The 13,396-nt window shown below is 43.0% G+C and overlaps 2 protein-coding genes across 2 annotated transcripts; both read left to right on the forward strand.

Annotated features, from left to right (window-relative positions):
- Positions 1-982: 982 nt before the first annotated feature.
- lgi3 (leucine-rich repeat LGI family, member 3) lies at positions 983-7,559 on the forward strand. The gene is made up of 9 exons (XM_069706696.1): positions 983-1,435; positions 2,239-2,310; positions 2,869-2,940; positions 4,178-4,249; positions 4,394-4,465; positions 4,757-4,926; positions 5,031-5,195; positions 5,303-5,393; positions 5,972-7,559. The coding sequence occupies exons 1-9, from the start codon at positions 1,233-1,235 to the stop codon at positions 6,699-6,701; spliced, it is 1,647 nt and encodes a 548-aa protein (XP_069562797.1). The 5' UTR covers positions 983-1,232; the 3' UTR covers positions 6,702-7,559.
- An 819-nt stretch (positions 7,560-8,378) lies between these two features.
- Positions 8,379-12,035, forward strand: chmp7 (charged multivesicular body protein 7). Its single transcript, XM_069706698.1, has 10 exons — positions 8,379-8,768; positions 8,850-9,021; positions 9,651-9,836; positions 9,938-10,071; positions 10,318-10,366; positions 10,468-10,587; positions 10,687-10,785; positions 10,880-10,937; positions 11,023-11,238; positions 11,336-12,035. Exons 1-10 carry the CDS (start codon positions 8,509-8,511, stop codon positions 11,389-11,391), a joined length of 1,350 nt encoding a protein of 449 aa, XP_069562799.1. The 5' UTR covers positions 8,379-8,508; the 3' UTR covers positions 11,392-12,035.
- The last annotated feature ends 1,361 nt before the right edge of the window (positions 12,036-13,396 follow it).

A 13,396-nucleotide genomic window follows, 5' to 3' on the forward strand; every position in this document is an offset into this window, starting at 1 on the left:
GAGGTCCCAATGATGTCATAGCAAAATAAAACTGAAACATTTCTTTCATTCAGAACTGATTAGTCTATCAACAGAGAGAAATCTGCTTATCAGTTAATCATTTGATATAATATCTGAAGAAAAGTGTCCAAGATTCTCTGGTTCTAGATCCTCATATTGTTTGTTTCGATCCCCATTAGCTACTCTATCGCTGCATTGATTCTTACTGGGGCCCGTATGGAAATAAATAGCCTGTAGTTAGCGATACAAATCAACACCACTTATACACAGTTCAGTGTAAGCTGCCAACAATACAACGTATGCGCTCATAGACACTTATAAACTATAGAGGTAATATCATAATGACACAGACTGAAGGGCTTTCACAAAAAGAGTATTGTTTTACAGTACTCGTGGGATTTTCTTCTGGTTTTATTGTTCTCATATGACAGTGAACTGAGTATCTTTGGATTTTCACCAGATAAAACTCGATATTAGAGATGGTCACTTTGGGTTCTGGAAACTTGTGGCAGATATTTTTCATGTGCAGCATGAGGTATTCATATTGTTTTAAAGGTTGTGGTTCTTATTTTTCTTCTTGAGAAAAGCACGTGAACCTTAATGTATTTTAAATAATCTCTGCACTGGTTGCTCTTTTGAAACTGCCAGAATAAAAGCACCCTCCCACACACACAGCCTCCGACACGCGAAAGCATGCACACACATTCTCCCTGCATCCTTGATGCCTCCTTGTCTACTCTCATGACTGCAGCAGCTTGACAGGACTTCACACCTGATAAGACGTCCACAGAAAAGACTCCTGACAGTGAGACCCCCTGCTCTTTCCCTCTCTCCTTGCTGCTGTTGTTTTAAGTTCTTTTGCGTGTGCAATAGTAAATAATTCACTGTCAGCGACGCTGCCTACAGGTCCTAGAGGGCAGAAAGCAGCCTTGCTCATCATTCCTGCGGTGTGCTTTCTGGCAGCAGCAGAAACGAATCGCACAGATCCCAAGGAAGCTGCAGAGCACCCACGCCCACCGAGTGTGCACAGGACTACCCTCACTCCCCCTCCTCCCCGCCTGCCTTTCTCTCTCACCCATCTCCTATCTCTCTCTCAACTCTGCACTGAGCTGTAACAGAACTGCTGGGGTTGTAGGCAGGCGGACCATCGCCTCTCAAACAAGGCACCTGCCACCGAAGAGAAACTTCAAAAAGCTCGCTCACACTGTTTCCCTTTTTCCTCCTGCCTCAGGATGCTGGAGCTCGGACCGAGATGGACGAGGCTGCTCTGCTTGTCACTTCTGTGTCTCTGCCTATGCCTGCCCCGGGAATCAAATGCCAGGAGAGCCCCTAAGATACCACGCTGTCCTGCAACCTGCTCCTGCACCAAAGACAGTGCCTTCTGTGTGGACACCAAGGCGATTCCCAAAAGCTTCCCCCCTGGAATCATCTCTCTGTGAGTCAAAAATTAATATGTGTGCCTCTCTCCCACCAAAAGCATCTTTTCATAACCTGCGTGAAGTCTCAGTAGAATGCAGGCTGGTACAGATGGCTACATCACTGATGTCACCCTCCATTATGTAATTTCTGTAAAGTGATTCTACGCCTGTGTCCTGGTGATGTTTTCTTGATTCAGTGACGCTTTGCATCATATTACAATAATAATGTACCTTTTATGATGCCATATGCTGAATTTAGTTGAGGGAGCACAGCAGTAAAATCCTGTCGAGCTCCAGGGAGGACTACTAACAATAGATTCCCTATCTCACTGCAGAAGACCTGCTTCTCCTCAGAGAGATTTCATCTTGAAGAGAGTTGTGCTCAATAAATGGAGCACATATAATGAAGAGGAAAGCTTAACACTTGACTGGGGCAAGGTTATGTTTTGCTGAGTAGGTTACAAGGCACTCCCTTTTGTCATGTATTGACCTGCGTCACCCGTGAGTTGAATATTGAGTTTAAACAATCAGGAGGATTCAGGAGTACAGGCCGGTGGAAGGTGTCCTCATTTTAAAACGTAGAACAAGTAAAGAAGTGAAGAAGGAAGTTATGTGTCCTAGTTTTAAAGAAGATGTTGCCCCTTCTGAAATTAAAACTACGAGGAGAGACCTGTCCGTAGAGTAGACAGGCTTCAGAAAGAATAAAACTGTTGGACTTTTCCTCTGCGAAACGCATGACGTAATGTTTGTAAGCGTCGGCCCTGCCTGTGTGAATCAAAATGACACATCTGATGAGAACTGATGTTGTTTTTCTGAACAGGACTATGGTGAACGCAGCCTTTACTACGATCCCAGAGGGAGCGTTCTCGCACCTTCATCTACTGCAGTTCCTGTGAGTGCTCCGACCAACAACACAGCAGCATGACATCCGTAAAACATCTCAAACTTTTCACACATTATATCTCTTAAAACCAGGTCACAGTTGTCACTATTCGAAAACACACGCTTGACATCACAGGTATGTTTTCACGCAGCACGCAGACAGCTTTTGTTTCGCAGTGACAATGAAAGGACTTCAGCTGCTGCACTAGAAATGAATGGTTATTGAAAACAGTGGTGACATAGCAGTAATAAGTGGCTCTGTATCAGTGTCATTGCCAATGACTGACTCCCTTCAGCTCTGCCACACAAAGGCTCGCTTATCTCCTCAGATGCAATCATGAGCGTGTGCTCATGTGCATGTGTGTGTTTGTGTGTAGCTCTGTTAGTGTTTATTCAAAGCCCAAATGCATTTATTGTGTTAAGAACTTTTGCCTTACAGTTGGCTTCATTTACTGTGAATGTTCTATGCTATTGAAAATAAACGAATATTTGATGATTGCAGGGCATTGACTTGGATTCTTTATAAACATGAAATGGCATGTTAATAATGATTTCTTCTTTTCTACAGGCTCTTGAACTCCAACACATTCACCACGATTGCCGATGATTCTTTTGCTGGTCTGTCTCACCTGCAGTATCTGTGAGTTGCTCACTTTATGCTACTAAATGCAAATATATTACCACCTTACAATGGTTTTTGACTGAATTTAATCTTTAAGGCAATGACGTACTGTGACAAAAAAGCGACCTTTTTCTCAAAGAAGAGTTTTGGAGTAAGACTGAAACTTTTTAAAGAAGAAATAACACAGTCTCGCACTTTTAAATGGAAAGTCACATTACATAAGCAATAATTTGCACCCTTTCTGACTTCAGTACGTTCAGGGGCTTTGCTGATATGACCTTCATTGTTCTGATATAACCAGTGTGGCTACTAGAACTGACATTACTGAGTCAGTTTGCTGCCGCTTCCTTATTTCTGCTATGGTTACATTATGTTTTAGCTTTTACCGTAATGCTGTAATTGCATCTTATGTAACTGTTCTGTAAAATGTTTAAAGCCATTTTCACTCTGTCATGCACTGTTTTGCTTTTGCGAATGATTTACTATAATACGTCTTTATTTCTCTGAGAAGTGAATAAAACAAACCTTTCACGGGGAGATCTCAGGGGTGAACTCTGCAGTATGGCGAAGAATGCCAAAAGTAAAACTGAAAATAAATTCTTCTGCGACAGAGAGCACTTCGCCTCTGCAGTGTGATAAAGCTGAATATGCCATCCAGCGAATTGATGGGTTTTAGAAACTAGTTAGCTGATGGCTTTTGAGTGTGCAGCCTTCCCCGATGGCAATGCCTCAGGCTGCTGCTCGCTGTGTGGCTCTTGGCTGCAGCCCAACCAGCAGGCCTCTGCATCACTGCCACTACCACCACTACCTGCTGTGAATGCTAATAAAGTCATATTTTCCTATCCAGCCACCTCCACACAGTCTGCACATGGCACATATCCGCAACTGTCAGTAGACAAAACAGACACAGGACATGATCAGATGTTGCTGACACATTGAGCGTTGTGATACCTGCTGCACTCGGTGTATCCTTCACCTTCTTCTTTGCAGTGAATACACAAAATATAAAAGTCTATAGGACATTTCTCTGCATTACCACATCTACACTCACTCATTCCTTGAAATAGACTCGCACCATTACCGTTTGACTGTAAATCCACCAGAAGCAGAGCCTGTCATAAGTGAACTCATTGCTTTTTTCTATCTGCTGTACTCTGCATAACGACAACCTGCTCTCCAACAACAATGACATTATGTAAAACTGGCTGCCTTTCAGAGGTCGCTGCTATCACTGTGTGATTTGATGTCTTCTCAGGTTCATTGAGAATAATGACATCCAGGCTCTATCAAAGTACACCTTCAGAGGACTCAAGTCCCTGACTCATCTGTGAGTATGTTGTCACTGATGACATGAACAAACCCTGTTTTTCAAAGCTCGCATCGTAACTGTAGTGACTGATAGAGCTTAATACAACCAATTACAGATTATGTAATGACGTAATTATAATAATAATAACTTCACATTTTTCAGATCTCTCTCCAACAACAACCTGCAGCAGCTGCCAAGAGATCTCTTCACACATCTAGACATCCTCACAGATCTGTAAGTGTTCCTACCCTGAAATCTAGACAGTGTCTTGACATCCTGAGGTTTGACTCTACAATCTGTCGCTGCAAAACAATGGTTCGCTCCGACTCCCTGAGGGGTTAGTGGACTACCACACTCCAGCCGGACAGATCTACAGACTGTCTGTGGTTTGTTTCTAAGTCTGCTCTAGGTCACACCACGCTGATGCACTTGTATTGATTTGAAAAGGAGGTTTTGATGAACAATGTTTTGAGCATTTGAGATTTGAAACTGACATATTTTCTCTTTTCCCTCCCTGTTACTCAGAGACCTGCGTGGTAACTCTTTCCGCTGTGACTGTAAAATCAAGTGGCTGGTAGACTGGATGGAGAAGACCAACACTTCTGTTCCTGCCATCTACTGTGCCAGTCCCTTTGAGTTTCAGGGGCGCAGAATCCGCGATCTCGCACCGCGAGACTTCAACTGTATCAGCGCAGGTTTTACCCTCGTCTTTGTCTCTTTTGAACATTTTGCTGATGGTGATGTCATGGCATTACTTCCTGGTTTATCATCTTTGTCACCCTGTTTTCTCTTCCTTTAGATTTTGCTGTTTATGAAACGTTCCCTTTCCACTCTGTGTCAGTGGAGTCCTATGAGTTCAATGGAGATCAGTTTGTGGCCTTTGCTCAGCCTGATTCAGGGTTCTGCACCCTGTATGTGTGGGACCATGTGGAGTTGAACTTTAGGACCTTTCACAACATTACTTGTAAGTTTCTGACTATAAAAGCAGAAAAATTGTACAACATGTTAACCAATGAATCCTGATGGGTTTTTTTGTGCTTTTTTTTTTTTGCCTCTATGCCTTTCCTAAAGCTCGTTCTGCTGTGTACTGCAAACCAGTGGTGATAAACAACACACTTTACATGGTTGTGGCTCAACTGTTTGGTGGATCTCATATATACAAGTAAGTCTAATAGCAACATACAGCTAGTGATCTCCAACGTGTTAAAAGAAACTTGTTTGCTTTCTTGCTGAGAGTTAGATGAGGACATTGATACCACTCTCATGTCTGTATGGTAAATATGAACGGAAACTATTAGCTTAGCACTAAAGATTGGAAACGGTAGGAAACTTCAGGCCCACCTCTGAACAAAGTTAGCAAAAACTATCCAGCAGTTGCAGCATTGGTCAGATAAGTACAATAGCGCGTTCGTGTGGCGAGTTCACGCCTCCAGCTGAGTTTGAAGAAGTTGGCAACATCTTCAAGTTTGGAGGCTGAAGCAAGTCATGTCAGATGCAGCAGTCTATTGCACAAGCTTTTGTTTTAGTTTTTTTTATAAAATGAAATAACAGATAGGCTCCTGTGGAGACTCTCCTTGATATCAGTTATTTTGTTGGCTTTGGACAAAGCCAGACTCGCTGTACCTGCTGGCATGGCAATAGCTTCATAGATGAGATGTAACTAATTTGCTGAAATGTAAAATGATTGCTTTATTTGTTAAAAGCTTTGGGAATACACTGACAGCCTTTTTGTTAACACAGGTGGGAAGAGGACCCACGGCGCTTCGTGAAGATCCAAGACATCGACACCAGTCGGGTGAGGAAACCAAATTTCGTGGAGACCTTCGAGCTGGATGGAGAGTGGTACTTCATAGTAGCAGACAGCTCCAAGGCAGGCTCCACCAGCATCTATCGCTGGAACAGCAATGGTTTCTACTCCCACCAGTCCCTCCATCCTTGGCACCGAGACACCCATGTGGAGTTCCTCGATGTCGGAGGGAAGCCTCATCTCATCCTCTCCAGCGCCTCTCAACCGCCGGTGGTTTATCAGTGGAACCGAAACCAGAAGCAGTTTGTTTTCCACTCCCTGATCACAGAGCTGGCTGACGTGCAGATGGTGAAGCACTTCTGGGTGAGGAAAGTTCTCTACCTTTGCCTCACACGCTTCATCGGTGACTCCAAGATCCTCCGCTGGGAAGGCCAGCGTTTCTCGGAGATCCAGACTCTCCCCTCCCGGGGCTCGATGGCAGTGTATCCCTTCACCGTGGGCCTCCGCCAGTACCTCATTCTTGGAAGTGATTTCTCCTTCTCCAGAGTGTACATGTGGGATGACCTCACTCAGCGCTTCCAGCCCTTCCAGGAGCTCAACATGAGAGCCCCGAGGGCGTTCAGCTTGGTATCCGTCGACAACAAGGACATCCTACTGGCTGCCAGCTTTAAAGGCAATACCCTGGCTTACCAGCACCTGGTGGTGGATCTCAGTGCCAAGTAGACATGTCAGATACAGTCAGAACAACAGGAAGTGTTTCTGAATATATATCAAATGTGCCAAATAAGTAAAAGACTGCAAAATGTTGAAGCCATGTAACTTAGAGTCTGTTGTTTCCTCTGAAGTTTTAAGCGAGGCAACTAATTAAATGATTGTTTAATCTATTTTTATGCACTATTCCTTTACATCTGAATGAAGTGATGTGTTCATTAACATGCCAACATAAGTGTCACATGATGTCACTACTCCATCACCGCTTCTGCTCAGCCAAACTGTGGCTCAGGGCAATGTTGTTTTTGAATTATAATGTTGTACATTGTACTTTACTAATGTGAAAATGATGCGCATGTGCACCTACTGAATTGTTCACTCGATGAGAATGGATATTGTAAAACTGAGAGTAAAACTGTGGAGGTTTTGTAAGTTACACGGTGTAGCTGATCTGAGTAGCATTTTGCATGACACTGTATAACTATATAAAACAAGCTTGCATCGCAATACTTTAAATCAGTGATTATATTTATCTCTTTCTCTCTGTATGTATATATCATTGAATCTGTTTTGGGTTGAATGTTTGTTCTGCAATAATAACATAAAATCGGAGCAGGCCTGAGGGATGAGCAAACTAAACGAGAGGCCAAAAAAACTCATGGAAAATGTGAACCGACTTACAATATCGTTATGTTTATTTTTTTCCTATTATGTCCATTATGACTTCTCTTGATTTTGTTATGGTGCAAGTGCTCCTCCTTTTTTGATGGGACAAAGCTAATGCCCTATTTGGGACGTGTTATACCAAATTTGGGGACTTGTGGAAGCTATAACAAAATCAGAGAATGTAGATTAAAGTTATAAAAGGAAGTTCAGATCCTGTCGCAGTCTTTGTTTTGTACAGTCACAAACTGTATATTAGTTGTTGCTGTGTACATCTGCACATGGAAGTGGGGTTGTGATGGGGGGTATGATTAAATCCTGCATATGGCCCTTAAAAAGTCCTGCGTCCCACGTATTTCTTATGTGGTTACAGTTTCTGTCCGCCTACAGCAGCTACAACAGTAACATGCTGCTTACACACTGGTGCTTTACTAAGGATCAAAGGATCTAATAATTTAATGAGGATACATATCAAAAATATATCAGTTAGAGGGATCAAACCAGGATATTTACTTTCATACTTTAACTACATTTTTGCTACAAATACATACATTTATAAATACATTTATAAATATAAATTTATATATTAAATTATATAAATTTATAAATGTATTTATAAATAAAATACATTTAGACCATACTTCTAAACTTTTACTTAAGTAGTATTTTTATGCAGTGCCTTTACTTGTAATGGTACAATTACATAAGTAAAGTTGAATAAATATATATATATATATATATATATATTCAAGAAATGCGCATAAAGGCGCAAACTTAATATTCGTGGGCAGCGTTTTAGGTGCGCTTGCTTTTGTCATCGGGGTGTCTGCGTGGGTGGAATCGACCTATCCGCCCATTGTGAGACATATCACCGCCTTTCCGCGCGGGCGTGAATTCTAAACGAAGGCGACCGTCTGTTGTTGATACGTGAAGCTGTAGCTCGTGTTAGCAAGCTGTCAAAACATCATGGCGAAGAAGTGACGATGACGTGCGAGCTGCTGGTCCGCGTCTTCCTCCACTAAACGACACCGTGTTTCGACCCGAGTGTTGATATTTAGCTTCCCCTCGAGGCGGCCCGGTGGTTTTGCCAGCCAAACTAAACGTTAGGTTTGCACTTAGCCAGCCTTAGCGGTCCGCTTGACAAACTGACCCTGACATGTCTAACTCCGAAACGAGCCTGTCACCGGAGTGGGACGACGACGAGCGGATGAATTTCATGTTCTCCGACTTCAAGGAGAACCGAGATGTGAACACGACGGACTGGGACAGTAAAATGGACTTCTGGACGGCTCTGACCGTCGAGAGCTGCCGGGACCGCGGCGCCGTGTGCGTCAATCTGCAGGACCTCAACAAGACCTTCAGGAGGAGAGAGAAATCCCCGCTGGGCTTGGCGACGGTCCTCCAAGCCATGGCCAGGTATGTCAGCTGTGTGAGCTCTGTCCCCGTCTGTCCCCGTCTGTCTTCGGTCAGGTCTGGTTACTCTTGTCTCCCTGCCAGAGGCGGAAAGATCCAGAGGGAGTCGGAGTTTGCTGCCAACGTGGACTGCGGCTGGTTGTCCTGGGGGGTCGGCCTGCTGCTGGTGAAGCCTCTGAAGTGGACCTTCTCCACCTTTCTGGGGAGCAGCCGGGTGCCTCTGGAGGAGTCTTTTGTGATCATTGAACTGGTGAAGGTTTGTCAGATTGTATAGTTTCATCACAACACGTCGGCCTCCATGATTTTTGTGTTTTTGTAACGCTTTCAACTATTTATTATTATTATTATTATTATTATTTTTTAAGTGACATCTGCTTTTCAATCATTTAACGTCCCCTAATGTTACCTGCCTTCCCCTGGTCTTTGACAGCGACATTCAGCCCCACTAGAAGCGTTAAGGCCGGTCAAAACACCTCGCCCAGCTCTTTGCGTCACTGCTGTAGATTTTCTGAGACATTTCGAGCCGTCTCCGTTGCTGATTCCTGGAGTTTCCTCTCCTCTCAAGTTCATGATTCAATCACAGAGGCGCCGAGACCAGCGGTCATGAAAACGCCTGTAACTCGGGCGCGGATGTTGATCCTTGGAATACTTAATCACACAGGTTATAGCTTCCCACTTCTCCTGCGTAGGCTGCGCTCCCTTCATGCACAACAGATGCAGTATGAGAGCTTTTTGATTTCCCCATCGCATACATTTGAACAAAAACAATAAAACGTAATGTGTTTTTTTAATTTTTTTTAATCTTTAACTCAATCTGGTATCTCACCAGTACATTGAAGTTCATTTTGGCTGCCGCTGGATGCAATGTCCTCTTTTGTTTTCCAGGAGAAAGCAGCGGAGCTACTCGGCGTCTACAGGAGCAGTGAATTTTCAAGCTGCTCCGTCGTGTCGTTTCAAGAGCTCTGCAACCTCTCGTCGGACGTCTGTGCCGACGAGAGCACCCTCTGCATGGCTCTGCTGCAGCTGCAGAGGGACAAGCAAGTGTTGGTTTCATTGCACGAAGGGGAGAAGGTAAACCACGACCTGTCCGCCTGTCAACAAACTCTTCGTTCGACGTTTTGAGAGGCATCTCGTGCGAGCGATCTGTCTGTCCTCGTGCGTTTTCTCTGCAGATTGTGAAGTTTTGTCAGCCGGGACAGGAGCGCGTGTCTCCAGTCAATGATGTGGACGTCGGGATCTACCAGCTGCAGCGCAGTGAGAAACTGCTCGGAGAGCGGGTGCTGAAACTGGGCGTGGAGGCTGACGGGTACATCAACTTAGACGTTATCTTCCAAGTACAATCTTTAGTAGGCTACTGATTGACAATGGGTGCAAAGGGGGAAAAACAACAACTGTGGATTCATCAGTATCATAGCAAATTATTCCTTTAGACAGCTGACAATTACAGTGTTTGATTTAGACATATAAACTGTTCTAATTGTGGAAAAAAAAAACAACTGTGCAACATTCTCTGTGATTATTGCTCAAGTTGCTTCACATTATCTACACGCAGGTGCAAAGAAGAAGCAAGGATTCTGCTGCGGGAGGGGAAGAAATCACAGGTCGTTTCCAATTTTAACTGTAAAACCTTCGTTTTAGTTCTTGCAACCAAACATGTCATAGCTATCGGTTCAGCTGGTTTTATTGTTTGTCTTTCTCAAAGGCGCTGAGATGTTTGAGAGGCCGCAAGAAGGTGGAAAAGAGAGCAGACAACTTGTTCGCAAAACTGGAGTCCATCAGGGGAATCCTGGACCGAATAGCTCAGTCACAGACGGATAAGATGGTGAGAGCCGCGATGACGTAATCACTGCTCACGGCTTTGTTGTCATCTGTAACTAAGTTTGTCGTCAGCACTTAACATGCGATCTGAACACATCTGTAGGTGATGCAAGCGTATCAGGCTGGAGTGTCTGCCCTGAGGCTCTCTCTGAAAGATGTGACTGTGGAACGTGCCGAGAGCCTCGTGGATCAAATCCAGGAGGTACTTTCTTATCTCAAAACAAAAGAGATGTGTGTAAGATGTGAATCTTTTAAAATAAACAATTTTTTTTTTTTTTATTGTATCACATAAACAGTTATGTGACACTCAAGACGAGGTGAACCAAACTATATCCAGTGGCGTGACCAGTGCAGGTATGCCGTTCTGTTTGTGCCTTATCTTTAACATATTGTAGGTCAATTATGAAAGAGCTCTAAATTTTCCATGCTTTTTCTGTAGATGAAGACATGGATGAGTTGGAGGAAGAACTGAAATCTTTGCTGGATGAGTCGAAGCCAGACTCCATCTCGGATTTGCCGGCGGTTCCAACAAACGGCCTGCGACCCTCCGCTGATCCGATCCTCAGTTCTCTGCCCGCCGTGCCGCACGGCTGCTTGAATATCACCAGTGAGCAGCTGGAGGAAGAGCTGAATAAGTTAACTCTCACGGATTCAGGTTTGCACTCTCAGATCCCTCCCGTTTCCTTCTCTTTTCTGATGACTGTAATGAAAAGGTTTTTAAATGACATATGGTCCACTCTGTGTCTGTCCAGGCTTCCAACAGAAGAAAGTAACGTCGCCGGCCAAGAGATTAGAGCCGGCACAGTGAAGCACCGGCAAGACTAAGGCGAGTTTCAAGGTCTTCATCAACATATCAAGACAAACTGTATCTCTTAAGAATAAACACTCGTTCAAAACAAAGTACTAAATAGCAATCGGTTGAGTAGTAAAATCAATATCAGGTTGGAAAAAAAAATAAAGTACTTTCCTTCATTACAAAAACAACAACTCATTTTCTGTGGAGACATGCCAAAACGTTTTTAAAAAAAAATAAAATCCCCCTCATAAATTAACCCACTTTTTAACTTGAGAGCTTTCAGATCTGCTCGTCGCCGGGATCCGAAGGCTCTCGAGTCAAAAGTTTTAACCCTTTCAAATAAGCTCGTTGGTATGTTGCCACCACAAATGCTTTTAATTAATGTGCCATTTATTATAAAGAGTAAGAAAGCAACTGTGTTTGTGGTTTATCATGTGTTTATTCATGTTTGTAAACATCCCTCATTGGCAGTGCTGTAAAGTGTATTAAGTGGCCTTCTGAAGTGTAAATATGAACCTAAAGTAAAGATAATGTAAGGCCAAATGATTTATTACAACCTTAACTATATACTGCAACGTACCTGTAAGGCCAGAGAAGCCTTCCTGGAGTGAGTTTAACCAAATATGTTTCACAAAATAAACTTTATTTTAATCACTTGTTCGTAGTGGGATGTGTATGTCGGTGTCGGGCTCCGAGCTTTACAACGAGGAGACGCTGCTCTCTGCTCCGTTTGCACAGCTACTTGACATGAAGGCTGTTTTACTGTTTAGTTTCAGGGCGGCACTCGGACCCGTGAGCTCACTGCATCTCACTTTCAACTTGCTAAGGAGGCTTTTCAAATCCATGCTGTACCTTATGTACCTCAGGATTTAGATTTATTTTGAATTGAGGAAAGATTTAACTAAGTACCATTTTCAAGCAGTACAGATTCCTGTGTTGATATGGACACTAGTAATGTGCCTTATTTTCTATACACTTCGATGACACTGCTGTTAATGTTTGATCTTTTTGCAGCGATTTATTTTATTGGACTCACAAGAAATGTATCCAATGGCGACACCTTGTGGCTAATTGGTTGAACTACATCCACACATTTCTTAAAACAGGCACACTGCTTTGATTTAAAAAAAAAATTTTTTTAGTAACAGTGGACTGTTTGTGCCAGTGTGGCATAATGTTGTTGTTATTGTGATTTCTATTCATGTGAATCTGCTTGGTTGTTGGTGCAGACCTCAGTGCAAAATGATCAGTTTGCGTCTTTGACAAGGTTTTCACAGAGATAAATAGATAGATAGATAGACAGACAGACAGACAGACAGACTTTATTAATCCCGCAAGAGGAAATTTTGTAGTTACAGCAGCATGTACAGGGAAAATAAGTTTTTTAATGCAATAAATTACAGGATATAAAATAGTGGTAGTAAAAATCTTAATATAAAATAAATGTTAAAATGCATTATATACATTATATACAACAAAAAAATTGAATACTATTAAATTAACTAAACTAAACAACAGTGCAACGTCTTATTGATGTGGGATGGATTTGGCCAGAGGTGAGTTATTGTGCAGTCTTATTGCAGCGGGCAGGAATGATCTTCACGTGAATCTGCTTGGTTGTTGGTGCAGACCGGTGGTCCTCATATTTAATATGTGGCTGATCGGCTGAACTACATCCACACATTTGTATAAAGAGGTTCACTGCTTTGCCTGGTGTGATTCACACCTTCTTTTTTTTAGTAACGGTAGACTGTTAGTGTCAGCGTGACATGTTGTTGTTGTTGTTGTTATGATTTATATTGATAGGAATCTGCACGGTTGTTGGTGCAGACCACTGGTCCGTGCTGCAAAATGGTCATCGTTGGCTTGCTTGAGAAAGCTTTCAGATGTTTGTTGCAGGACAGAAGGGGTTAATAAGACGGTTTGATGAATAAGAAGATGATGAGAATTATATGGCTGTCAATAGATGTCAGCCCAGGTTAGGTGGTGCTCCTCACACCCATTACAAAATACAAAG

This window comes from Brachyistius frenatus, unplaced genomic scaffold, assembly GCF_029030835.1.
Source record: "Brachyistius frenatus isolate BFR_SWC_R1_liver_20210118 unplaced genomic scaffold, ASM2903083v1 Contig_64, whole genome shotgun sequence".
In the NCBI taxonomy this organism is placed as follows: domain Eukaryota; kingdom Metazoa; phylum Chordata; class Actinopteri; family Embiotocidae; genus Brachyistius; species Brachyistius frenatus.